Source organism: Neopelma chrysocephalum, unplaced genomic scaffold (assembly GCF_003984885.1).
Source record: "Neopelma chrysocephalum unplaced genomic scaffold, ASM398488v2 Primary Assembly neopelma1_26, whole genome shotgun sequence".
In the NCBI taxonomy this organism is placed as follows: Eukaryota; Metazoa; Chordata; class Aves; order Passeriformes; family Pipridae; genus Neopelma; species Neopelma chrysocephalum.
In genome coordinates this window covers 12,159,211-12,186,687 of record NW_020897695.1, presented here as the reverse complement: position 1 = coordinate 12,186,687, position 27,477 = coordinate 12,159,211, and the positions used below count along the sequence as shown (strand labels likewise).

The 27,477-nt window shown below is 45.4% G+C and overlaps 2 protein-coding genes across 3 annotated transcripts; both read left to right on the top strand.

Moving 5' to 3' along the window:
* Positions 1-4,085: 4,085 nt before the first annotated feature.
* Positions 4,086-7,323, top strand: LOC113964192 (C-C chemokine receptor type 8-like). The gene is made up of 3 exons (XM_027676130.1): positions 4,086-4,213; positions 4,303-4,365; positions 5,396-7,323. Exons 2-3 carry the CDS (start codon positions 4,312-4,314, stop codon positions 6,473-6,475), a joined length of 1,134 nt encoding a protein of 377 aa, XP_027531931.1. The 5' UTR covers positions 4,086-4,213; positions 4,303-4,311; the 3' UTR covers positions 6,476-7,323.
* A 9,038-nt stretch (positions 7,324-16,361) lies between these two features.
* CX3CR1 (C-X3-C motif chemokine receptor 1) lies at positions 16,362-27,477 on the top strand. Of its 2 annotated transcripts, XM_027676128.1 has the most exons (3): positions 16,362-16,605; positions 17,849-17,920; positions 25,869-27,477. In XM_027676128.1, exon 3 carries the CDS (start codon positions 25,883-25,885, stop codon positions 26,942-26,944), a length of 1,062 nt encoding a protein of 353 aa, XP_027531929.1. In that variant the 5' UTR covers positions 16,362-16,605; positions 17,849-17,920; positions 25,869-25,882; the 3' UTR covers positions 26,945-27,477. The 2 variants fall into 2 exon arrangements, with proteins under 2 accessions (XP_027531929.1, XP_027531930.1); XM_027676129.1 differs by lacking the exon at positions 17,849-17,920.

Genomic DNA, 27,477 nt, shown 5'->3' with positions numbered 1-27,477 from the left:
TCACAGGCTTCTTAACACCCAGCTTATGGCCTGAGGGGTCAGGTGTGCTGTGGGCAGCTGCTGCAAATGGACTATTGTTAACAGTTCCTGGGAAATGATATAGAGGGTGTAGAATACACAGTTTGGGTTACACCCACACAGTGATGAACTGGTCCCAGCTGCTCTAACTAGGACATTTCCCTACCTCACATCCTGCTCCACTGTGGACTTCCACAGGGACAACATGGGTCACTATGGTCTTCCCCACAGGCTGCAGGGGAATCTCTGCTCCAGAACCTGGAGCACCTCCTTCCCCTCCGTCTTCACTGACTGTGGAGTCTGCAAGGCTGTTTCTCTCACGTATTCTCACTCTCTCACAGCTGCCATTGCACAGTGTTTCTGATTCATAGAGGCATTGCCAATATCACTAGTGGGCTCAGTTTTTGGCCAGCAGCAGAGCCATCTTGGAGTTGGCTGGAACTGGGTACTACCAACATGGGAGCAGATTCTGACAGCTTCTTACATAAGGGACCCCTTATGCAGCCCCCTTAGTACCAAAACCTTGCCATGAAAACCCAGTGCATCATCATTGATTATATAATTGATTATATAAGGAAGCTGGCTGGGAGATGTGTCATTTTGGAAAAACTGCTTTGGCTGTTTCTTTTGACACGTTTCTGGCTGTGCTGGGGTGAGACTGCGGAGGTAGATTGTTTAGAGGAGTAAGCTTAACAACTCTAATAAAGCTGCCAAACTCAAGTGATGCATTTGAAATGTTTCTTTATAGAGCTGGTGTGGTTGGGTCCTATCCGTCCATGCGTTTGGGTGGAGCAACAATGGACATTTTTGTCTTTTTCTAGGAAAAAAGGGGTTGCAACAACAGTGACTAAATGGCACGCATCCAAAGAAAGAGCTCATCCAGCATGAAACCCTGGCAGTAACAGCACTCTCCAGGTTCTTGTCTTGCTGTGGACCTGGAAGAGTTTTCTTCCTTAAAATAAGCCTCATGATGAATAAGGAGGTGAAGCAGCACCGCTGATCACACACACCTCTGCAAGGATGTGCCTCACTTCTGCAGGAAAACCCAGCAGAGGGAGCCGCATCCCTTCATGTTGCTGTCCTGGAGAAATGCAAGGAGACAACTCAGCTGTGGTGGCTTTCCAGCCACCAGTGGGGGGCACATTCATTCTTCAGTAAAGCGGTGGGGAGGCAAAAGTGAGCTGGGTCCGGACTGGTTCCTGCTCAGGTGTGGGTGCAGCTGGGGTGCCCAGGCACTGTTGGATTTAGGTATAGGATGACTCTGAATCCCTGGTCTCTTCTGCTCACTTGTCTCACACTATGGTCTCATCATGGCCCGAAATATCCCTGTTCCTGAGCCAAAGTGTTACTGACTCTGCTGAAGGAGACAAACTTCGTTGCTGAAGGAGACAAACTTCGTTGTAGAGCCAAACACTACTTTGAGGCACTTCCAGTGAAGGAGAGATGCTTCCCTCCCACGCCCCAAAACATTTACAGTGACAGCACTGGTCAATAAGCCCATTGCCATGTTAGAGCCAACAGGGCTGGGGCCATGGAGTGAATGAAGACCTCTCAGATGGTCCAAATGGCAGTCTGACAAATATCACCTCTGAGGTGACACTGATGCAATCCACCTGGCTGTGATCAGGAAGGTGGAACACATTCCCTGCATACGTTGTGCTGTGAGGACATCTTCCACAGGAGGATCCCACAGGGCTTTACAGGGATCTGCAGGTCACCGTGGCCACCAGTGCCACCCTTCTCTCTGCACTGCTGCAACCAAGCACCCTCAGGTGCTTAAGGTGCCAAATTTGGGGTTATGAGTTACAAAGGGCATTTTCAAGCTTTTGACCCAATCCAAAATGATTCCCAGTTGAACCTGTATTGCCATGCTGCAACTTGGAGGGTTTGGCTCTGCAGTGCCTGTAGGATGTTTTCTGCTGAGGGTATGTTCAGAAGAAACAGGTTAAGTTTCTCTCATGCCACTATTCATTTTCCATGTGCTCTAATACTGTAACTGCCCCTGTGAAGCCAAGGAGTGGGCATCCCATCCAAGGCTGAGACATGATGCCAGTGAGAGCAGCACCAGCACTCAGGCACTGTCCTGCTCACAGGCTGGCTACCCAGGGACAACTGCAACTGTACCCCTCTCTGCTTCTCGTGGGCACCTGCCTCTTCGTCCTCCTCCTGCTCATCCACTTTCTCCTTTCCTGCTGGCACCACTCTTTGAAAGGAGCAAGACACTGATGACCTTTCTGATGGGGTTGGTGGCAAATTTTCCTTGTTTCTGGGCTTCCTTCAGACAGGGCTTCCCACTGCCATGCAGGACACAGCCAAGGTCTCCCAGAGAGGGGCGTTGGGCCATGTCTTTCCTCTGTGAATGAGGTGCCAGTGGCCTGTGCCACTGCTATCACTGATGCATGTTGACATCCTGTCTCCTCTGGCCAGTGCTTTCCCCATAGGAAGACCCTGGGGTGGAGCTTGGCAAGCTGCAAGCAGAGGTCGCTTTGGCGTCTCTGGCTGGGGGTGTTTTGTGCTGCTGTGGCTGTGCTGACCAGTGCAGGCACCAGAGGATGTCCTGTCACAGACTCTGTGCAAATGTCACAGGCAGCTTGCTCCTCTCCCACTCAGGCTCAGTGAAACAGCTCCCCCAAGCACAACATGTGTGGCGTGAATGTCCGAGGTGTCACCCTCAGTCCCAGCTACTGCATGGGGTGGCTTGTGAGCCTCTGTTCCCACTTCATTGGGAGATGCCTGGACACTTCACAGCTCCCTAGCAGTCTCAGAGCTGCTGGGGCTGCTTGTTCCTTGTGCTCAGGCAGCCTGTCATGTCTATTTGGGAGATGAGAGGCACAGAACTGCCAAATTCCCATTTGGTGAACACATCTTTTTCCACATTGAATGATTCCTAGGTATATTCTCTGCCACCAACACTAATAAATTTGTGAGTGCTGTTTTAAACCTGCATATGGATAGTGGAGATTCAGCTTCAACAACGTCAGTAATTCCTATGACAAAGTAATTTGTTCCTGGTTTTGATTTCTAGTTTCAGGTATTTTAAGAGTTAATACCCAGCGGAGCTTGGTTGTCATGGCTTGACTCATGTATAAAACTTTGACCAATATCACTCTGCCCACCACGGACAAAGAAAGCCAATCATCACCACCACATGTGCAATAGTTGCAGATTTTCTTGGTTCACAGATATTTACCCCTCTGCCTTTGGAGCAATGGTGAATGCAGGTGGACATTCAAAGAGTTTGGGAGAGACAAGAGACCATTCCAAATGGGGATCTTTAGCGGCACATCTGTGGACTGATGCACAGTAAGGTACTGTTTGTTCAAAACAAACAAAAAATTATGAGATTTGCCTGAATTTCAGTAATGGCACCAAGCTATAGTGAGGAGCAGCAGTATTTAAGGAGATAACACACACTTCAGATGTTACCTGTTGCTCAGCAGTGCTGCTCTTTCCCATGTATCTTGTGTTGTTGGGAAAATCAGACACAGCTATGGGATGGAAGCCGTGTTGGGTCAGGATATGGTGACAGTAGGTACTTGGTAGAGTTAGTGGAAATTCAGTGCTGTTCAGGGCTTTATTGTCAGTGAGACCATCTGGAAGTGTGCATGTTTTGGGAAGAAAGGGTGATATGGACTTGGCAGCGTTCAGATTACAGTTGGACTCTTAAACATGATCTTAAACATCTTTTCCAACCTAAATGACTATGATCATTTCCCTTTGGTATTTCTGTCTGTGCTTGGGTGATTGTGGTGGGAAGGTGCCTTCCAAGGAGAAATGTTAAAGCAAACATGGTGCCCTTTACCATTGCTGGCTACTGGCAGCATTGGACCATTCCCCTCAGACATCTTCACCAAAAGTTCTTGGAGTAGAGGAGAGGCAGTGCTACTTTCACTCTCCTAGCCAGAGAAACTGCAGAACAGGGGCAGCAGGTAGGACAGGGGCACCCAGGTGAAAGACAGGGACACTTCAAAGACATGTGGGGGAAATTTCGAGTCTCTTCCACTGACGTTCATATGAACACCCAAAGTGAAAAAGCATACTGATTATTCAGAGATAAACCTGAAATGTTTCCGTTCCTCTAAGTGTCAAGTACAGAGGCTGTAACACATGCCACACAGAGGAAAAGATATTTTAGGACTGTGCACTGCAGTGGTGAGGACCTCGCCTGTGACTTGGCATTGCAACATAAGCTAAGGTAAATACTGCCAGCCTATATAAATGAAGGTATGCTTGCTTCTTAAAAATGTCATATAAAGACAATTTTTTTGCACTCTTTAAACACAGTGTTGGATTATGGAGAGAAACTTGACATACCAGCTGGGCAGAGGCAGCTCTGAGGACATGTCGGTGAGTCACTCTCCACCAGGTTGCTCCCCTGCAAGCTGAGGCCAGTAGCACATCTTAGAGGTCCGGTTTTGCCTATGGGGACATATAGTACTGAAAGAGATGACAAGGATTTAGAAGAAATCAGTGTGATTGTTGTTAAAAAAAAAAACATTGAGTGAAAGTATCTTTGGCTGATGAGACTGTGTTGTGGAAAAAGGCTGCCCTTGAGGGCAGAGGTAGTGCTAGGAGTGTCCTATGGAGGATATCCTGACTGGGGTATGTGCTACCATCCATCTTCTTTAGCTCTTTGCTGTCACAGGTACTGCCCAGGGATATGGTGGTTGCAGAGAAGGCAAAGCTGGGAAGGAGGGAGGAAGAGGCAGAAAGCACCATCTGCTCTTTGGGAAGTCACCCCATGGGCCAGAGCTGCCACTGTTGTCTCGCCTGGGGTGGCGAGAAAGTGTGATGTGCAGCACTCACTGGTGACCTGTAAGTGCTGGCACCTTTACAGCTGAAAACTGCTTGAATTGTGTAGGAATCCTTGGCAAAAGTAACTTGTCCCACGGAGGGCTATTTTTGGCATTCAACTAACTGGAAATGAAGCTTTTAGGAGATAAATGTTCATATGTCAATCTCTCTGAGCCCTGCTCCCTTTTGCCTTTCAGAAGGAAACATGAAATAGGACCCCAAAATCCATATCAGGGGCTCTCAGCACCCTGGCCATGCTTATTTTGTTGCTGGTTTGGGGATACTCCCTGTCTCTGGCCCCAGTGCCCCACCTTGACTCAGGAATGGGGGGTGCCTCCACAAGGAGTCAGGGGAGTCAGCTGCATTCTGATCTCCTCTACCCCTCTGGTGCAAGAACCTCATCCCAGATCTTGCAGGAGAGGACCAGTCTCTCATGTTCATTCCTTGTTTGCATCCTGTACCACAGCTGCAGCACAGCTGTTTTGTCTTCATGTGGCTTAGCATGAGCTGACTCGTGCCTAGTATATTTATTAAGAGGGTAATATGGGATTTGAGTCTTATGAACTTCTTTGTCCTTGAACAGGTGGGTTACACATTGCCAACATCTAACTCCCCTGCAGCCTATGAATCCACCTTCTACTACCCAGACCTGGGCATCATCTGTAATGCTGAAAATATTCCAGCATTTTCATCTACCTTTTTTCCAGTGCTGTACTCCCTACTGTTTGTGGCAGGCCTTGTGGGAAATGCTTTGGTGATTTGGGTTCTAACAGTTTTCAAGAAAATCAAGACCATGACTGACGTGTATCTGCTGAACCTCGCCATCTCTGACCTTCTCTTTGTTTTCTCCCTCCCCTTCTTGGTTCAGTACTCCATTATGAGTCAATGGACTTTTGGAAATGCTATGTGTAAGATCATCAGCTCAACTTATTTCATTGGTTTTTACAGCAGCGTCTTCTTCATAACCATCATGAGCATTGACAGGTACTTGGCCATAGTCCAGTCTGTCTATGCTCTAAAGATTCGAACAGCTGCCCATGGGGCTATCACCAGCCTGGTCCTCTGGGTAATTGCCATTTTAGCATCAATGCCAGACTTAATTTTTTACCAGGAAGTAAATGACAATAACCAGATTAAATGCATGCCTCACTATCCTGGTGGCAACAATGGCTGGAAGACTTTCAGTAATTTTGAAGTCAACATCCTGGGGTGGTTGATCCCTGTTGGTGTCCTCATTTTCTGCTACAACAGCATCTTGAAAAACCTGCAGAAGTGCCATACCCAGAACAAGTACAAAGCAATAAAACTGGTTTTTATTGTTGTAATTGTGTTCTTCCTCTTCTGGACTCCCATCAACATTGTACTTTTCTTGGACTCTCTAAGGAACATGTACATCATTGATGACTGCCAGACAAGCCAAAGGCTAGACCTAGCTGTGGAGCTGACTGAGGCGCTCTCCTTCATCCACTGCTGCCTCAACCCAGTTATCTATGTCTTTGTGGGTGAGAAGTTCCAGAAGCATCTCTGTGAAGCTTTCAGAAAATCTCCATGTTTTCTATTGATCTGCAAAGACTACAGAGCTTTCAGTGGATGCAGCCTGGACAAGAACTCCTCTCTGCACACAAGGTCCTCACAGTCGTCTTTTATTGGTACAGTCTTGTAGAACTACAAGTCAAAAAACTATCATCCTGGACAGGTGACCTAAAGCTGAGAAATCCCAGAAGGGAATCCACAGAGATGGACTATTTGTGCAACGTTTTATGACAGAAAAAGTGGAAGCAGCTGCTTGATTTTGCTTTTAGTGTTCTTACTTTTTAGAGGTTTTTTTTAGCATCTTCTTCCTTTTCCCCTAGCACATCCTGCCCTGCTTGCTTCATGAAAGGGTGGTGGAAATTACCAGCAGACTCCCACATTGCCTGAGCAGCATGGAGAGGTGCCTTAGAAACATATCTTCCACCTCTCAGATTCAGTACTGAAAGGAACTGTTTGTGTTTCTGAACTCTGGACACTTGGCTGCTCCTTCCCTGCTCTCAGCAGAGTGAATTGGCTTTGTGAGTAGGGAAGGGGGCTCACTGCAGGAGTGGGAACCTGCTCTTTGGAGGGAAATGGTATCCAAGTTTAAGGTGTCATGCCAGGGACTAGCTCCCAGTTGACATGTCTGAATGAGGCTTTCAGCCCAAAAAGAGCCTAGTGAATAATTGGATAAGCAACAAAGAAATAAATGCTGTCCACGTGTTTTTGTGAAATCAATGTGAATTAATATCTAGGTATGATCTTGACACCCCATCTATTACCAGGGCTTGCAGCTTTTTGGCTGGAGGGTTTGGAAGCTGTAGCCCTATAAATGATGCTGTGGCTGTCAAGAAACAACACTTACAGGAATGAATGACACCTGTAAGAATGGGCGGAGGAATAGTTACCAGGAAAAAGGCTGAAGAGTGGAAAAACTAATGAGTGGGAGCTCATTAGAGAGAGTGGTAAGAGTCCTCTGTCAAAGCTTTCTGTGGACCTGCTGGCTGGTATGCCACAGGCTAGGGTGGTGTCTGCTCTCAGCAGAGCCCTGACCTGCTGGCTGAGGAGCTGGCTGTTCTGCAGGTGCCTGGAACAGGACCGAGAGAGACACAAACGGGTAATACCTCAAGCATCCTGCAACTCAGGTGGTATCTAAAGCAAACAGCACTGGCTGGTTTTGCGTGGCCAGAGGCTCCTAAAAAACACAGATGGCACTCACATGTCCCCATGAGGGAACTTTCTGAACATTTTGGGCAACTGATGTGCCAGTGTTGTCACTGCTCTTGAGTGTACAACTGGGGTTGGCCTCCCAGTTACTGTACCAACTTGGTAGCTGATTTATATGTGAATGGTTACCGATTCATATATCTATGTACATATAGATGTGTATATAAAGTTGCACATACACACAAATATACACAAATAAACACACATGTATATGTATATATATATGTACCTTTTTTATATATAGAAATATTGATAGATAAATGCAATGGTTTTCTGAAACTTCTATCTCTGATCTGTTTCTCCCTACAAGATATCACCATACTTTAAGTTTTCTAATAAAGATACTGCATGCAGTGTAATTGCACAATTCTTACACCCAAAGAACCTGTTTCTTCTTTATTTCTTTCAGCTTGTGCATTTATTATGGCCTGGACAGTTCTACAAAACTGACATTCCCTTCTGCTGCCTCTTCTCTCCCTCTACTCTTTCTCTTCCTCCTTATCTGGGAAGAAGCAGAAAGTAGATTATCTTTTACTTTAGAAATTTAATTTCTGTAAGCGTCTGCCCCTGTAGTGTTTCCATACCTATTGAATACCCTTGGGCTTACTCCCTCCAATAAGCAGAACAAAACAAAAATAAAATTCTTTTAAACCACTAATCTTCTTCAGATGGCATTTACAATTTCAATGTGTGCTCCCATTTGCAATCTGCAAGGTGAAATCTTTTGCACAAATAGGCCATTAACAAAAGATGTGTGAGAAATGCATCTGCCTCATGCAGGCCATGACACGTTTCCCAAATTGTAAAGCAAAGATCGTGGCCAGAGGAAAAGGTTCAGCTGCTGCCTAGGTTCCAGCAACAGGATCGCAGCCAGGTGCATCAGTGCAGTCCCTGCCTCTCAGTGCCCTACCACCCTCGGGCAGCGAGGCTTTTTTTTGGGGTATTCAAACAGTCAGGTGCTCTAGAAGGGGAGTCATAAAAATTCAGGACAAAGCCAAAGGCTTAGAGGACAGCACCAGCTATCTCCTCTGCAGATTCACAGTATGAGCCCTCTAGATCAGAACTCGCTCAGCTGAAGCATAAGAGGTGGGAATGATTTTTGCAGCCCCACAGCTTTGTCCTGCATCTCTTGTGTGAGTACTTTGAGACAGGTACTGGAGCCCATTTGCCCAAGCTTGCAAGACAATGGCCTTTCCCTGGTGTTACTGAGCATCTCTGCTAGGGGATATCTCCTTCCTTTCAGAGGTTTCATTGACTGCTGTTGTGTAGCTTTCATTGATTGCTGTTGGAGTGAGGCTGTGACCCCGGGCTTCCCCACAAGGGCTGTAACCCGGTGGTGTGAGGGTAGCATAAACATGTAGAGCCTTCTTTGCAAAGTCTTTTACTTCTCTAGCTCTCACTGGAGGACATCCTCTCCTGCTGCTGCGTCAACACCACTTGCAAACCCTCCTAGTGCAGAAGTGCGAGAAACTTTCTGCAGCTCAGTGGATCTTCTGCTAGAGGCAGCTGCCTTCCTTTATTGCAGCAGCAACACCAGGAGCTCTGAGTTGGACCTGACCTCAACTTCTCCTCCTGGCCCAGCTACTTTAAGCTGCTATCGCTGCTTTCCTGTGCAAAGGACGAAGGCGAGACCCGCATCCGGAGGGTGCATGGCTGGCAGGACCTGCCCTGTGTAGCTGTGAGCGGCCAGGAACATCCCTGCAGATTACAGAGCTCCTTTTCTTTCTGAAGGGACAAACCTGAGAGCAGTTTGCTGCCCTGCCAATGCCTGTGAGGGCATAGAGAGCAGAAGACATCTTCCTGCATTTGTGCAAGCTGATGGGCAGCTTGAGGGTAATGGAAATTTTAGGGTCTTCCCAAGAGCTGGGAGCACAAGAAGCTGAGGATAGACCAGACCATCCTGCATAGCCGTAGTGCCTTTTTACCTACTGTGTAAAAAGTACCCACCACAGTTGTTGTATTGGTCCTGCTCATATCTGCTACTTACTTTCATATCCTGATCTTGCCTTTTCTTTTTGCTGAGAGGATTCAGGATGATGTTGGCACATCAAATAGTCAGATATAGTCTTGTTCTTAAAACAGAGACCAGCATAACTGTTACCTATATTCAAGCTTAAACCTAAAATACATACCGTTTTTCTTTCAATTTATTGGTGTTACTAGCACAGAGGGTCCCTTCAACAGACGATCTCTGTTTAGAAGGACGGAATCTTTGTCTGATGCCACCCATGATGCTCTGCATGTGTGGATGGAAAGGCCTTAACAGGCTGGAGCGTTGCAGTGGCATCAGGGGGGCTTGTCTTGCCTGATGGTCACTTAACACACTGTACAAACCTGTTCTGCATTTGTAAAGAACAAAAGGGTATGTTTAGGGACCATGCTGTTGAACTATACCAGCAAAAAGTGGGATGTATGAGGACATGTTAGCTTATGGTGTTGCTAGATCCCTTGGAAAATAGTGTGAAGTGGGGCCTAGCAGATTGTTCCTCGTCTCAGCTCTGAGCTGCAGGACTGCCACTTTTAGCACAGGGAGTGATAGTCTTAGTATCTTGTTCCAAAACAGCATCCTGGAGTAAGAAACTAGTCCATATCTGGCTTTTTCTGGCGTTAAACTGAAGCCTCCTTCCTAAGGCAACATGGAGTCAACACTAATTAAATCCTTGGCAGAGCTTCTGGCTTTCAAGTCACTTGTTCAGGCCATTGCACACAGTCTAGGGATGAGGATGGGAGCTTCTGACTTGATCCTTTCTGGAGGAGTCCTCCCAGCCAGCAGCACAACTCTGCCTCTTTCTGCTGTGGTACCATCCAGCTACACCTGGAGGTCAGAACCAGTCAAAACTTTAACAAGGGAAAAAAGAAAGGTTAGTGAAGGGTATCTGTGTCCCATGCTTCTCTTAGCTGAAAGATACCCCCGTGCCTCGATGGGCCTGCATTAGCATGCACAAAACTCCCAAAAGCCCTGTTAATTGTATCATGTCGAGGATAATCCTGTTTTATTTTCAACCTCTTGAAAACACCAATTATATATGCACCAGTATATATATATATATATATATATATATATATATATATATATATATGCATATTATATATCCATTCCAGTAATGAAGCACCATGGAAGTTAATAACTGTGCCAGTAGAGGATCCAGAAAAAACCATGACAGAAAAAGAATAAAGATGACTTTAGGTATTCTCTCCGGATGTAAAAATAGTTTGGGAAATTGAAAGGTAATTATAACCTTAGTCTGAATATGTCATATTTAACTGTAACGTGTGGGCTGACATGCGTTTTTGGTTAATGTACCTTAAAGGTTAATGTCCCTTAAAGGCAGCAAGTAATGCTGGGCAAAGCAAAGCTGCTGCTGTCCTACGTCAGTTTTGACACACAGCCTCTGAGCAGCGCACTCCTGCGTGTCTGTGCACTTCTAGATAAATCCATGTTTCTGCTGCCTCAGCTGACACCCCAAAATGTACAGAGACCCATCGCAGAAATCCCCACCTCAGAAGAGCAGTAGTGTGATTTGGGTTTCCTCAGCCACTGCTGACAAGTGTGCCTGCTGGGACCTCGTCTGACCCAATGCCGTGCTCGTCTCGTGGCTGTCAGGACTGTCTGTGTGGGTCTGCTGTGCTTTCCAGAAGCCAGTGCAGCCAGTGCAATGCCGGGTGAGCAGCTGGGTCACGCTTACCATGTAGGATGAGCTATATGTAAGAGGAGCCTACCACCAAGCAAACAGCAATGTCTGCTGTGTTACTCCGGAAAACACCATTTTTCCTTGCCATACTCCAGTATCCAGGCAGCCTTCCCAGTAATATTAATGAGTGTGCAACATGTGCATGCGCCTCTGGATCAGCAAGACAATTATCCCTTTATTCACTTGGCACCCTCGGAGAAGGTTCAGTCTCTGTAATCCTCCACATGCTTGAGTTTAGAGAAGGTGTGAATGCATGTGCAGCATGTGAGGATGAGTACAGTGATGGACAGAAAGGAAGGACACAGCCATGACCGAACACAGACCAACAGGACACTGGAAAAGTATTGATTGTCTCTTGTGTTCGACTCAGCACCAGCCTTGACTGCAGCACTCAGCAAGGTAAAGAGACCTATGTGTCAAGAAATGTTTGGAAACCAGCTGTCAGAAGGCAATGCCTTTCCTACACAACAAGGAGTGAAGGAAATGGGTTTTGTTCCCTAATGCTCAGGTATTCAACTGGGCTGAGAGCAAAGAGCAATGCTGGGTGGTTTCCTTCCGTCTTTTGTCCATGCTCACCGAAAGGCAGGCAACATTTCCACTCCCCTCATTCACCATGTCTGCTTCTGTGTCTCTGTACCTGCACGCCTCTTGCACCATCCCAACACATCTTGGTGTCCCCAACACCACACTGCCCCAATGTGTCCACAGAGAGAGGGGTGGTGCTGGTGCAAATGTACCCAAGAGCTTCAGCTCTCATAAGCAGCACAAGAGAGAGAGAGGACGGAAAGCAGGGAAGGAGGGAGAAAAGGCATTTCTTTATCATTTTGAACAGCAGCCATTCCTCTTGCCTGGGTGAGCCCAGGAGGAAATGAATGTGATTGCCCCACCAATGGCTTCCTCCCCTCTTTCTTGGATCTCATTGTTTTTGTTGGAGCCAACCTTGAAAGCAGCACAGCCTCAGCAATGTGCTCTGAGAGATTGGTGTAACTCAGGTACACACTGAAACAGGTGGATCCGAGCAGCTGGTGTGCACATCGCCCATCCCAAGGGAGGAGGACACTTCCCCAGGAGACCTGGCTAGGTCTCTGCCACCTCTCCAGGGCAGGAGAGCACCACCTCTCTGTGACAGCTGGAGTGAGAGAAGGCAAACAAATGGCTCAGGAATACAGATGTGGTCACCAAGGCACGAGTGAGCCTAAGCACTAAACTGTTCCAGTGTCCTTATCCCTTCCATGTCATTTCTAATGTGGGAATAAATGTTTCTCTTAACTTTCAATGTCTTTCTGGGCCACACCCCTACTGTTTGTAGAAGGTGTGCAAACCTTCGTCTTTCTATGGATCTTCTCTTCAGCAGCTGTCACGCTGAAACACTAGACATATCTTCTCTTTTCCTCTCTCTGGGTAATTTTTTCCTCCCCATGTTTTCAGTGAAGAATAAATGCATCTCCCACTGGTGTCTGGAAAGGTGCCAGAGCTCCATTATCTCCTTGCATCTCTCCAGAACAGTGGCATGAAGAGATGAGGCTCCCCCTGCTGGGTTTTCTCTCAGAAGTGAGGCACAGAAATGCTTTCTGTGAAGGGCTGTATGTGTGTGTGAGCAGCTAGTGCCCACAGCTACATCAAAAGCTGCCAGCTGGGCTCTGCTGCAAGACAGCATGGGAGGAACAGGACGCTGCTGTGGAAGGGATGCACCTCCACAAGAGTTTTGGAGAAATTAAAAGAAAAAGTGTCCAGCAGGGTTCAGTGCAGTCACAGCTATGGTACATGTGTTGCTGAGCCATGCAGGGCGGGGCAGCTCTGCATCACAGAGCTCCCGTGGGACTCGGGGCTCCATCCTGGAAAGATGGAGCAGTTACTCCCAGGCCAGTACTGATGCCAATCAGCCCTGCAGAGGGACTCCAGTGAAACTCTTGAGAGCCAAGATAGCCCCTTTTTATAGAAAACCACCACCATCGGGCTTTCCCACATGGCAGTGAAAGCAGAGTGAGCTAGGGAGAGCAGCATTTTGATCCTTCAGGCCAGACATTTCTTTGCCAAGTGCTTTAGTCCACAAAGCTTGAACTTGCCAGTGCTGCTGTGCAAAACCGTGTCTCCCCAAGCTGTCCTGGCAGCCTGGCCATAGAAGAGGAGGAGACACCACTCGTGTGGAAGTACCGCTGGTCTTCCCAGATGTTGAGAGAAATGAGTTTTCAAATTCAGAAGGCAACTCGGAGGGAGATGGCATAAAGAGGGGGGTTGCCCCTCTTTACCCACTGTGTCTCTGCACAGCACATCCTTTGATTTCTTCACATCCACTCTTGATTTCTTTCTCTAAAACTATTGTGTGCTTCACAGTTGGGAAGACAGCACACTCTACCTAGCTCTTCCTAGGAAAAGTCTCTCTGGTTACAAGGGATGCAACGTCTTTTTCTTTTCAGCTTGAAGAAACAAAAGATGCTTTTCTCCATCATGTACGAACCAGAATGAGTCTTTTCAGCAGCTTCCTCAGACTTTCTTATTCCTGAACTGTGAGGGTGAACAGAGGTTGAAGATGGAGAGCATTTGTTGATGTGGCAGTTGTCTTTCAGGTGGTGTTGATTTTATACCTGTCTTTGTTGCAGTACAAGTGCACACCCTGATAATGAGCAGCACTCTTATCTAGGGTTATCACTCACAACAGAATACAACAGAAAACCTTTTCTGTCTCCTGAGAAGACCTGCTGAGGACGTCTTGAGTCAGCCTGACTTGGTTTCTCTTTCTTTGAAGTCCTCCAGATAAAGACTGTTTGGATATTCCTTTCGACAAACCTCATTTCTTCTTGAGGTAACAGCCTGCTCTGTGTTCAGTGCCAGTTAAACTGGGCAGCACAGGAGGAAAGGGGTTGGTGACTGCCTTCAGGGAAATCCTGTTCTTAGGAGATTGTTAGCAGTGGCTGGGGACAGCATCTCCTGCTGTTACATATGGGAGGTCCTGACCCTTATTCACAAGGTTTTTGCCTGCAAAGAACAACACCAGAGGTACTGTGCTGAGTTGACAACTCAGGAGCGGGTGCCCACCAGGATGAGTGTCTGCCAGGATTCTGGCAATCCACATTTTACAGGTCAGCAGCAAACCAGCTTGGCATGTGCAGGTCCCCAATGGGGAAGCTCCTACTGGACTAGCTGTACATTTTCTTTATAGGGCTGAGGGAAGTGGGGGCTGGGGGAGACACAGCCTTTCACCATCCCCACAAGGCCATGGGAGACAGGTTTAGATTTTGGTGTCTTCTAAACCACAGAACATCTTCTGCAGGGCCCCCTGAAAGGGGGGCAGGGATCATATCAGACTATCACTGGCATCAGGGAAGCCTTCGTTCATCCTTCTGAATCTTAGGGTTCTCACACAATGAGAACATTTCCTTAGTACCATCTACCAGAAATTATCTTTCTGAAAGTTGAAAGCTTGTAATTTTGGCAGTCATAGATCCTACTTTCAGTGTGTGGGGAGTAACCAGCCAGTAGCTTTTTGATGTTGTTCTGAAAAGAGTGCGGAGTTGTTTATGTTTATTTTTAAAGAATGGGTAATGGAGCTGCTGGCACTTGTCAGAGGAAAAAGTGAGTTTTGAAAATCTGCTGCTCTGGCCCTTTAGAATTCCCTGACTTTTAGACTTTATTTTCAGCAGTGTGTCTTTGCTTTTCCTGGCCAACACCTATCAGGGAATCTACTCCCTGATTATTTCCATGGGCGCTTGTCCTGGTGCACCTGGCTCACATCACTTGCATAATTTGACAGATGTTGTAGGCTCACACTTTGGCCATTGCTATGTAGCTGTTGGGAATGTAACCTTTGCAAGATAAAGCATAACGCAATGAAAAAAGCCATTTAATTGGCAAAAATAGCAGAAGTATTTGCCTGGCAACTTGCTACACCAATCAACGAGCAACAGCTCAGACAAGCTGGAAGATGCTTTCCATCCCCAAAATCCAACCCAGCTCAGCCTGCCTGAAGGCAGCACAACTCTGCTTTTGGGAAGAAGGCATTTTAACCTCCCTTGACATTTGAGGCAGGGGCAGTACCTGGGGTTGTTTCCAGGACTGTATTCCTGTGTGTGCTTGAGGACTTTGGTATTGGTGCACCCTCCAACCAGACACTGTGTCTCTGTTTCTCATAACACACCCCAATGCACAGCCTCCTGCCTGGTTTCACCCCAGATGAACAGCTTTTTGTGCCCCAGTGGTGCCCTGCAATGTGCTATGCAGCATTCCAATTGCGGTGCACTCGTAATGCAACCCTGAGCACGATGCTCTGGAAGACTCCTTAATTAATGGACATCTCAATGATTTAGACCCTCAGACTCTGCTGGTCCTGGGCCGCAGAGAAATTTTATGCTTAAAATCTTGTCTACAGGCACAGAGGAGACATAATATATGTATACATAAAGCTAAGAATTTTTTGTTAGTTTAATGGCAATCTGGAGGCTCCAACTGTTATCAGTTTAGATCTGCCTGTTGCAGAGGAACAAGTACACTATTGCAGTTTAAACTTTTTTGCACACACATAGTTTCTATCCACTTTCCCTTCCCCTGCTCCTTTGGGTCCTAAGGCTGGTGGTTTCACTGGCAGTGCTAGAGCGAGCTGTCAGCATTTCCAGTCCCTGGGATAAAAGCAATGTTCATCCTAATTTTTCTTCTGCTTCTTTTTAGATCTGGTTTGCATTGTTTTTATGTTTTCTAACATTTTTCTATACCTTCCTCTGTCTTTCCTGGTCTATACACACAAAATGTGGTGCCTTTTATGTATGTTAGATACTATTTTTGTTCTGCCTGTTACCACTAAACCCAGTTTTGCCAGCTCCAGGTCTGCATTTTTTTAACTGACCATCAGTGAGTGGTGTATATCTGTGGGGCTCCCCAGTGCCATCCTGTGCCCTGTCTTTTACCATCCCATACCTGCACTCCTCTGTGCTGCATCCTGCGTCGCCACTGCTCAAGGCCCCTGCTATTGTTGCAAACTTGTATTTCTATACACTGTACAATTGTGTGTGAGTGAAAAACATCTTTCTGCATAGGATAGGGGGAACCAAGGGAGTGACAGCTTTGACACACCGAGCATGAAGCACCTTGGGCATTTCTGTCTTCTGTGCAAGGCCTGTCCTCTGTAAGCACTTCTGTCCCTCTGAGTGACCGCATCCTACTTCGCAATTTCACGGGGAGTCAGCAGGACCCAAGCAGAGCACATTAATACTTTCTCAGCTCAACCTCAGCACAGCCCAGGAAGCTGCCCTGCCAAAGTTCACATGTTTCATAGGGTAGGCACCAGCATTAGAGAAGAGGAAATATACATTTAAACCCAAACAGCTCAGCTTGAAGGAAACATTGATTTTCAATGCAGCTATGAATTAAGGTAAGAGACAATTATATTTTACCTATAATTTGACGAAGCAGGATTGAGACGAAATGCTGTTTTGTGAACTTAAAGGAAAGTCTTCACTGCTTAGTGCTTGGAATCTAATTATATTTAATTTGGGTAAAGATCATGTGGGTAATGTTTACAAATTGAGAAAGTAGAGAGGGGAACACTTTTATTAACCAAAGTGAACCAGGGCAGAGGAATTTTACTTGGTCAACTAATTATTTGTGGCATCTTGTGTAAGAGAAATATTCACCCTGGATAGAAATCCCCAAGGTTAACAAAATGCTGATAGATGACTAGTGGGCAACACTAGTCCAGAAGAACAGACCAAGAAGACACAGCCCTTCTAATTCATTAGATGCTTTTTGTTAGATGTCTGCAGGGATTTCAAAACTCCCCAGCAATGCTTGTTTCTAGTTTTGGTCAGGGAACCAACATCCCAAACAACAGTGAACTGAAAGACAGCCCAAAGCAGAAAATCTAGTAGAGTCAATAGAAAGTGTCTAATGTAGACATACCAGCAAGAAAGCAACAGAAATTCAAAAAAATTTAAAAACCCACCTTTCTGAATGACACATTACTTATTTTCTTTGTGACTCAGCTTTCCACAGGAAGGATGTTGCACAAAGATGTCTGCTGGTTTGGGTGAGACATTTGGGTAATACAGTGGTGGCAACCTGTTAACTACTTGTGTGATATAAACGTAGATCCAGAACAGTCATTCCCAAAATCTGGTCTGTTGGGGCAAACCCTATGTGGAGGCAGTGAACAGAGTGACAGGATGAAAGACAGCAACTACAATGAATTACAAGGGATTGGGAAGCACAGAAAAAATGCAAAAGGGAGAAGAAAAGGCTAAAGTTTGACGAAGGGCAACACATAATAAATTGAGAGTAAATCCATAGTAAATGTGATCTTCACATTCTGGCAGCTCCAGAACTTAAATCTCATCCATACACAATCAAGAAGGGGTAATGTGTGCTGCTCTCTAAATAATGGAGGTGATTTAAGAAGACAATTTAAGAGATCTCCCATTTCTAGAGAGCCATCTCGGATTTCTCAAGGATGCTAAAGCAATGTGATGTTATTAATCACAAAAAGGGGGGTGGGGGGCAGGAAGTAAATAGGCATCACAATAAAGGTAGCGAGAGGATGGAGCAAATAGTAACCAAAACCAAGTACAAACGGTGCTCATAGCTGAAAAAAAATCATCCGTTTTTACAGATTTTTACAGAAAATACAAAAGAAATTTGAATTCTGCTTAAGAACGGAAGGCCTGGGATACAAAAATACTGAGGAAGAGGAGGTAAGAGAAAACACTGGCAAAATGCTCAACTGTACATATAAAAAGAGATACAGAGTGTCATGAGCAACTGTGCAAGCAGAAAGGGCAATTAGGGGAATTAACAGGCTAGATGAAATACCTGTGAAATAAATTTTCCAAGACAATCCTGATCCTGGCAGTCACCATCCAATCAGATGACAACCCCAAACACCCAGTTCCCCATAGGCAGCTCTTGGGAGGGCAGCTAGTTCCTCCTCAGCTCTGCCACTATATTCCCAGCAGCTCAGTTAAAGTGCCCCCTGGACAAAAATAAATACTGCTCTACAACAATTCTCACACCATTTACCTAATTTCCCATTCCCCGGCTGGTCCCTGGGAACAGGGCACTGCCTGGAAATCATCTCAGAGTGCAGAGGCTTTGAAGGGGACCCTTGGTTCTGGTCATAAAATCAAGACCACAAAATCATGACCCTGAGAGTCACAGATGAAAATTTCAGAACCATTTCAATGATTTTAGAACCTTAGTTTTAAGATCCAGGGGAGATGCAGGAATCTGAATCATACTGCCAAGTCATCTTTCCTAAATGCATAAGTAGTTTCTGAAACAGATATTTAAGGCTCTAACTTCCTTAGGGACAGATTTCTAGAGGTGCTTTGACCAATGCCTTATGGGATTTTTCAGAAGCTTCCCAGTGCTTAGTTCCCATTCAGAAGAATGATCTGAATCAATGATGGCACCCCAGGAAAATGCCTTGACGTGACTCTGTGCAGCTTCACTTGCTCAAGGGACTTATCATGCCCCAAAACCTGACTTTATATTCCCTGCTCCATTAAGTGTGCAGGCACCAAGGCACCTGCATGTCCACCCTGTCAGCCTCAGAGGGGCTTTGTTCTCCCCAGAGCCAAGGGAAGGAGCTGAAACCACTGAAAGCTTCAGCTTTTGCTATAAATACACCAGTAACCACAGGGGTGAGCTGCCAGGGGTTTGGCAGGGTTTGGCATGGCCCTAGCACTGGTGTGGTGTAGCTGTACCTCCTGGATGGCTCACAGCAAGTCTTCCTGGCAGGACAACAAAACCAAAAAGTAGAGGGATGTTGCTGGGGGCAGGTTGCACCCAGGGCACCTGGGTTCAGTCCCCTGTGCCTGCTTTGCTCTGATGGAAGCACAACTAACCTGAGTGAGGCCGCTGGCCCGGCCAGCTGGACCATGAACTGATGGAGCAAGAGCAAAGTCTCATTCAAAATAGTACCTCTGTGGTTGCTCTGAAAGATAGGTGGTGAAGACCCTACTACTGGCAGAGTTGGCATTTTTTAAATCTCTTTGACCTAAATGCATCTATAAAGGACCAATATTCAGCCTTATATTTATCTTAATCAGCAGTGGTCTAATCAGCTTCCATTTCTGGGTCATTTACTTAAGAAACCTTAAATGCCCTAATTTTTTGAAAGCCTTTACATCACGTTTCTGCACCTTCAACTTCACCTTAAATTGGAAAATCCAGTAACAAAGCAGCCCAGATCACTACTTGCTTCTAAATAACTCATCCTTGAAGTCTTGGGAGGAGCTTCTATAAATTAAATCAGCTAAATCGATAAGCAATTATTAGGTTTGCAGAACTCTGATGGGCCACAGAAATTGTCCAGCTGATGTGAGAATAAATCACAGAAGAAAGAAGAAACACCAAAGAAAGGAATTTCCTTACCTTACAGTCATCAGGGAAGAACGGGGGGGGGGGGCGCGCAGGGAGCAAGGACACATCTGGAATTACACCACATTCACTCCCAAGTTTTTGAGGAATAATAAAAGAACTGGTTAGAAGGGAAAACACCCAGGATTTAACAGCTGCAGTACACACTGGCTGTTTGATAACAACATCCCTAAACTGTACTGCTTTCTTTCCACAGCCATCATATAGCCTCACTGCTAAGCCAACCCCAGCAGCTGCTCCGTGCTCTTCACAGGATCCCATTTCCTCCCAGGGGGTCCCATCCTAGGATTTGGGCTAGCTAATGCAGTTGAAGTACCTGGGGAGAGGATAGTTTGGCTTTTTCAGTCATTTATTACCAAAAGAGAGTCACAGTTGTTAAGAGAAGTGTGCCCCAATATGGTCTGCCTCCCTGCCTATCAGGGACTGTAGGGTTTTACCCAGTACCCTCCTGCTGAGCTCCACTATGTCTGGCCTAAACCTGGTTCCCAGACCAAAATCTTCTCTTGACATGGAGACCCTCAGATATGCAAGTCCTTCTCCTACCTGAAGGCTCTTCAGTCATTAGCCTTTCCGTGTTAAAAATGTGTATCTTATTCCTATCTTTCATGTTTCTGGTTTGAAGTTCCATGCATCACTTTAAGGTATGGCTAATCCCATTAGAATAATTAACAAGATTATTAACATAAGCAGAGGTGAAATCAACTGTTAACAAATTATGCCTCCATCCCCAGTATCAAGCTCTGCAATGGCAGCCTACCCTCTTTTGTTCCTTCCCATTTAGCGTCTCTTTAAACACCTGAGGGTTGCATCAGCTTTTCCTGCAGTCAAGTTTCCTTGAGAACTGCCCCCACTCTTGAGACATGGCCCATGTTGTTTAATTCCCAAGCTTGTCACTTTGGCTAGATTAGAGATAAAGTGAATCATCTGAGGAGCCCCAGATTACTCAGATTCTCTGAATCACTGTCCAATTCTCTAACTCTTTTATCATGTCTCCCTGCTAGCTCTGATTCCCGATCTACTATCAAACCAATGATGAAAATACTGAACAGTTTTTGGCTTTCAACTTGCTATTTCCACAAACATTTTACAAACAATATTCCTAGTTCAGTGAGGCTTCCTCCACGGATGTCTTCCTTTTGAGATCTGATGGCTAACCAGTCCAAATCCCATTGCAATGCTTTCTTGGACTTATGTTGCTTTGAGCTGGAGATATGTGTCAACCAAATAAGCATGCAGTGGAGGTCAGAGCTCAAACTCTCCTGCACAGTCACCTTTATCACCTTGCAGTATCATCAGATATCCAAAAGTTCCTTTTCTAAAAAGCCACACAGACTGGCCTTACTGCACTCTCCCTCTTAACTGTTTAAATTTCATTTTGCCAGGTTAAAGATTAGGTTACACTAGCTGTTTCACCTTGCTTTCTGCTTTTGGAGGTCAGCATTGTGTCAGCTGCTTCCAGCACCTGTAGAGGTGGAACAGGGAGAACATCTCCCCACTTCAGGACAGAATAAAAGACTGAAATTAAAGAGTTAAAGTAACTGTAAATGCTGGTCTGGGCTTGCTTTTGACCCTGGCTATCTAACATGATCCCAAGCAACTCCAGAAACCATCCCCTATGAATGGAGTGACCTTTCTCTGAATAATAAACTAAGTGAATTATAGGAACCACTTGGGTGTAGAAATAGAAACTGGGCCCCATCTGTGGCTAATGTTTTGCCCATAAGTCTAAGTTTTGGTTTGTGTATCATCTAAATCATGCTTAGAGGTGTCCGTGTTTGGTGATTGTGTGGTAGCTGCTTGGCACCAGGCTGGTTAAGAGTTTCACCTAGAGTGCTATTAAGACTTGCATCTCTCCTGATAGTTTCCACCCAGTTTTGGGTACTTCCCTTAAATCTCTTTCTGTTATGTGTTAGAAGTGCCACCATAGCTACAAGATTTCATTTGAAGGTACCTGAGGTCATCCCTGTGGTCTTGCTGAGAATCACCAGCTGGCAAGAAGCAGATGGGTGTAGTCACAAATGCAAAAAAGCAACGGCATTTATATTTGGGTAGGGGGATGGCAACTCAGATCTAAGGGTGAGAAAGGAATATGCACCCATAGGGTTTCACAAGGGTTCCCACAAAGCCTACAATTTCCCAGGGCCAGCTGAATCATCAGCCCATTCAGTGTGCACTGAAAACATGCTTTGCCTGCATAAGAAAAGCATGTAAGTGAGCCTCACTCAGAAATGCTGACTAAGGTGCAAAAATCTTTCTGAGGTTTAAATACTTTTATTAGCATATTGTGCAAATCTGAAGTGTGACTCTCTGTGAGAGGTCTGGATTTGGTTAGTTTTTTAACTTCTTTTAATTGGACAACTGGAGAGGCATCGCAGAGAGGCAAGTGCTTGTAGACCCCCTCTTCTTGGCACTTGGTTGAAGTGCTAGGGGTGACAACTGGAAAGACCAGATGTATAAGCAGGATTTAGATCTTGTGTCCTCCAGCCTGATGCCAGTGTTGTTTGAAGGCTGAAAGGCAACTTCTGTTCCTTAGAGGAGTTTGTGGATCTCTCACAATTTCACTTCCCTATGTATTACTTAGGACACATATGGTTGTTGGGAATAGCTGGGTTGAGAAACAGGGGTATTGGTCTAGCAGACTATGGTCTTTGAGATAGCTATAAACGTGATTAAGAACAGAAGTGTTTGTGGAGAGTAGGGTGCAAAGCCTCTGGGGAAATCTGGAGACAGAGCAAAGTGGTTGAGCAGTTCCATGAGAAGCAGAAGTGAATCTACTATTTACTGTACTCAGCAAGGGAAAAAGTCTGGTGGAGGAACCTCACAGCCCTCCTGTGTCCTCTACGCTCTTCAATTCACTTTGTCCCTGAGGTGAACATTTATTGTAAGCATAAGAGAGAAAACTGGTGAGGAGTTTATCCTGCGCCTCTGTGTAAATGTTCTCCGGTGAAGAAAGTGGCCATTCCTGAACCCAGCTTTCTCTCCAGGCAATGCCAGTCAGCTCAGCCTGTGCAGAAGTCTGCTAGACCAGAGGGCTGACCTGTGGAGCTGCATTTCCTTACACGTGTGAAATCCTCCGACAGAGCACAGCAACTTTTATGAACACATATGGAAAATCTCCAGAGCAACAAGCTGCTTTTCTAGATACGAATTAAGAGAGCAAGCATGTGAAAAACCAGCCCAGCTAGAGGTTCTCAGAGCAGAGAGTAAACCAGCATGCACTGCCTCTCTCCCAGATCAGGGATTTCACACAGCACAGTCTAGACAAGCACCACTGAACAGCCCCCTCTCTGGATGTCGGCACAGTTAGAAGAGATGCTAATGGGATACGAGCACGTATCAATCAGTTTTTAACTCTGTGCATGATGAGACTTTTCGCTGTGGCACCAGGAAAGTCATGTCTGAAACAGAAGCTTACACAGCAGAGGAGAAGCTGGGAAACTTTACAGAAACATCATGACCTCTGTCTGCCTTTGTTGCAGAATCATGAGGTTAGGACAGGACTTCTGGAGGTTTCTTGTCCAAATCCATGCTCAGAGCAGGGCCAGCTGAGTTTCAAGTATCTCCAGCGATTAGATCACACAACCTCCCTGGAGCCCTGGAATCCAGGTGTTTGACCGCTGTCACGGAAAAAACTTTTTCCATACATTGAGTAACAATTTCCCATGCCCTGAGGAAAATTGTCTGCTTCACCTTTACACCTTCTCACTAGATCCCACTTGAGATGTCTCTTCTTGAGGCTGATCAAACCCAGTTCTCAGTGTCTTTTCACAGAACAAGTGCTCCAGCTGTGGAGCACAGCAGCTCACAGAGTAAGACAGAGGCTCTGGTGCTTGTGCAGGTGGGTGCAAAGGAGCTGGGTGGGCTGACACAGTGACTCATATTTGTCACAAGAGACTTGGTGTACCCTGGCACTTATTTGTATTTTGAAGGCACCTGCTGCATGTATTTAGTCTCAGAAAAGAAGAAAGAAATTAGGATGGAAAGACAGAAAATGATGGATTATTGAGATTACATATGAAGTCTCCTGCCCATATCTGTATCCCTCATCAGGGCAGATAAAGAGATGATAGTATCTTTGTAGGCAACTCTAATTAGTTATCTCACCACTAGAAAATAAGTATCTTCTTTGCAATTGCTGTCAGCTTCTACCCCAGCACCTAAACATTTCTCATTTGTATCCCTTTAATTCTGCTGGTGTCAGATACCTCATCTCCAAAAGCTGAAGAATTGAACTGGACTGCAAGCAGGGGCTGGATAGACTCAGCTTCCAGTTCAAGGGGAAAGACACTGCAGGAGCTGCACAGCCCATGGGTGTGCCTGCCTACTGCAAACAGCTTTCCCCATGCTGTGCCCATGCCCCAAAGCTACCAGTGCTGAGACAGCCCTTCTTCTAGCCCACTTTTCCTGTGCAAAACCACAAAGATTGTTTTTTAGTGACTATGGGCACTTCTCATTTAAATGTTTCAGAGATTATTAGGCTTTGAACTTTCAGAATAAGAAGATAATTTAAAACAGAGAGCCTGCATTTTCAACTAGCACAAAAAAAATCTTTGAGATGATACTACTACAAAATAGGAGGCCAAAACTTCATGGCCAACACCACAAATGGCAGTCTGGCAAGGAGGCATTGGGAGAAGATGTTGATATGGTCACAGTAGCCACTCATGGGGAAGATCGTTGCAGTTGCCACCAGGTCATAGGAAACTTCTTGGGCAAAGGACTATCTCACACTCCAGGACATCTTTATTTTGTGCTTAGTTTTGCAAGGCTTATTTTAAACAGAGGGTATAAAAGCTATTGTTAACAGTGAAATGTGTACATGTAGGCTGGGATTCCAACCTGCTAATTATTAATTAGCTCTAAGCATCAGGAGTGGGAGTAGTTATACACCATCAGTGTCTGCTGCTGAATAATACTGTGCTCTCTTGGGAAAAGAACTTTCACCGATGCAATCAGCAGGGTCTGGAAAGCAGTCTGTCTTGTTTTAAAGCAGATTTGGTTGCATTAGATCAGATACACTGCTCTTTGTTTGCTGTATTGACTACATGTCCCACTAACAGGAGATGTAAACATCTATAATAGAGACATCCTATGGTCACTGAACTGAGTCCCTTCTTTACAGTCAGCGAGGGTTCCTGTAAGAAGCTGGCAACACGGTCACCAAGGGATAGTTATTAGTTGCAGTTTTGTTATCACTGGCCTTTCCTTTCTGTCTCAGCTTTAATAGGCTGTTTTGGCCATGTTGTCATCTCCCAGGGCTTCTGCACAGTGTATAACACCCCTTCATTTCCTTCATTTCCTACAATGAGAGCAAGTAGTGGATACTTACAAGCTCTTTACACCAGTGAGGGAGCAGACTGAATACAATAACATCTGGAGTCCTCTAGGATTTTTGGTTTCCTGCAAACAGAAATCTTTGAGGAGACTTGAACACCACATCCCGAGGGACTGCAGAGGAATTGACTTGTGCTCTGAGTTTTTGGGTGTGCAGATCAGTGAGCCCAGAGGTTGCGCACCTGCACCCCATACTCTCTTTGGGTTCAGCCAAGCTAACAAGCCCTGGCTCCAACCTCACAGCCAAAGCAGGAGCAGTCATGAGATGCTTTGTTGCTTGAGGAAAAGGGTCTATATAGTTTCTCTTCTTTTGATCATATGATGATTTTTAAAAGTGCTTCATCAAAGATATGATTGCTGCCAAGCGATGTCCCATTGCAGACTTTGCTCCTCTGACATCAGAAAGCATCAGTTCAGGCCTGGTTAAACTGGGTGTATTACCACACTTCCACCCCAGGGTTAACATGTGGGGTGAGACTGGGCTGCTGGTGGTGTTGACAGGCACTACATGCTGATCAGCAGCTATTTGTGAGGTACCATTTCCTGCTGAGCACTGTCCAAGAGACTGGCAGAGGGCCTGCATTTCTCACAGTGCTGCAATGCACCACATCACTTAGTCAGATCTTGGTTTGCTGCTGCCCCTGCTGCACTTCCAATAAGTAGGGGCTTATGCGACAGTCCTTGAAATTCTCATTTAGTTTTTCTTATCCTAAAGAGTTAATTTTCAGTGAAGTACGTGTAACGGCAGAGTCTGGGCTTCGGTTAGTAACTACCATCACCTCCACAGTAATACAACTATCACTAAGCCAAACAGTGACAAAATCCCAAAGTGCGCTTGTTGGTACAGTCTCTCAATATTTTACCACAGCAGATACTGGATAACTTCCTCTAACATAATTTTCTTTATTCTTCCAATTTTGCCTCTAGCCAGCAAATTCAGCATGACGGACGCATATGCAGAAACGACAGCTGAATACACTTACGATGAACATGCTTTGTCCTGCAGTAAGACTGACATCCAAGAATTTGGGAAAATATTTCTGCCAATATTTTACATTGCGGTGTTTGCTCTTGGCCTCACAGGGAATCTAATGGTGTTTTTTACCATTGTGAAAGGCAGTAAAAAAAGCATCACTGACATCTATCTCCTGAACTTGGCTATCTCGGACCTTCTCTTTGTGATCTCCCTTCCGTTCTGGGTTTCCAACACAGTGCGTGGATGGACCCTTGGGACTATTTCATGTACAGCTGTTTCCTCGCTGTATTACATTGGTTTCTTTGGGGGCATGTTCTTTATCACTGTTATCAGTGTCGACAGGTACTTGGCTATTGTTCGAGCAACATATTCTCTGAAATCCAGAACAGTGAGACAGGGCTTTCTTGTAACCTGTGGAGTATGGGCAATAGCGGTTTTAGTGTCAGTGCCACATTTTGTGTTCTCCCAGCTGGTAGAAAATGACTGCATTGCTGTCTTCCCACAGAAGCTGGAGAACATCTGGCCAGTGTTCTGCAATATGGAGCTGAACACCATCGGCTTTTTCATCCCAGTCTGTATCATATGCTATTGCTATTGTGGGATCATCAAAACCCTGATGTCCTGCAAAAATCAGAAAAAAGCACGAGCTGTAAAACTGATCTTGGTTGTGGTAGTCGTGTTTTTTCTGTTTTGGTCTCCCTACAATGTACTGATTTTTCTAGAGACTTTAAAGCAGTATGAGTTATTCCCAAGTTGCAACCAAATTAAATCATTGGACTACGCAATGCATCTGACCGAAACCATTGCATTCAGTCACTGTTGTCTCAATCCTCTTATCTATGCCTTTGCTGGGGAAAAATTCAGGAAATACCTTTATCAAGTCTGCTTGAAGTACTGTCCATTCCTGTGTTTCTGTGGCCCCTGCAGTCACTACCAGGTCACCCATTCAGTTAGTTATGCAGAAAGTGTTGTGAACAGCAACATAACCCTGAACACCAGCGACCAGGATGGCTCTGTCTTTGTCTAAAAGGCTCTGGGAAGGAGAAATGTCTGTATATGTGTCTTCTGCAGGGCTAGCAAGCGCTGAGGGATTGCCATTACCCATATGAAGAGACGACAGCTGCACTGAATTGCTGACATGCCTCTTGTTAAGCATTAAATAATCTAAACCAGTAAAGATTCTAAAACCAGAAGCAGTACAATAAGTCAGTGATAAACATGGAATGGAATCAAGAGAAAAGAAGGGGAAAGTAGAAACGAAAAGAGTGCTCTGTGCTTAGAAAGGGGGGTGGAGAAGAATTTAAGGATAAGGAACCTTTTGAACAATTTCATCATGGAAATGTGCATGTGTCAGTGTATGTACGTGTGATACTAATGTACATAGACCTAAACTCATTTTTTTAAGGGAAGAGAGATCTCTTTAATGAATGGTAGCTGTTAGGAGGATATTTTTTATAGTAAAGGGGTATATTTTTCTGATGCTGTATATCTATATGGAAGTGATTTGGGGACTATTGAATGCAACAAATGTTTTTACGTGTGCTTTCATCCCTAATAAAA

Excerpts from the sequence above, each read along its gene's own strand:
- CX3CR1 (XM_027676129.1), top strand. The coding sequence starts at position 25,883 with ATGACGGACGCATATGCAGAAACGACAGCTGAATACACTTACGATGAA.
- LOC113964192 (XM_027676130.1), top strand. The coding sequence starts at position 4,312 with ATGGAGAGAAACTTGACATACCAGCTGGGCAGAGGCAGCTCTGAGGAC. Across the intron at positions 4,366-5,395 it reads GCAGCTCTGAGGACATGTCG|GTGGGTTACACATTGCCAAC; the intron begins GTGAGTCACTCT and ends GTCCTTGAACAG.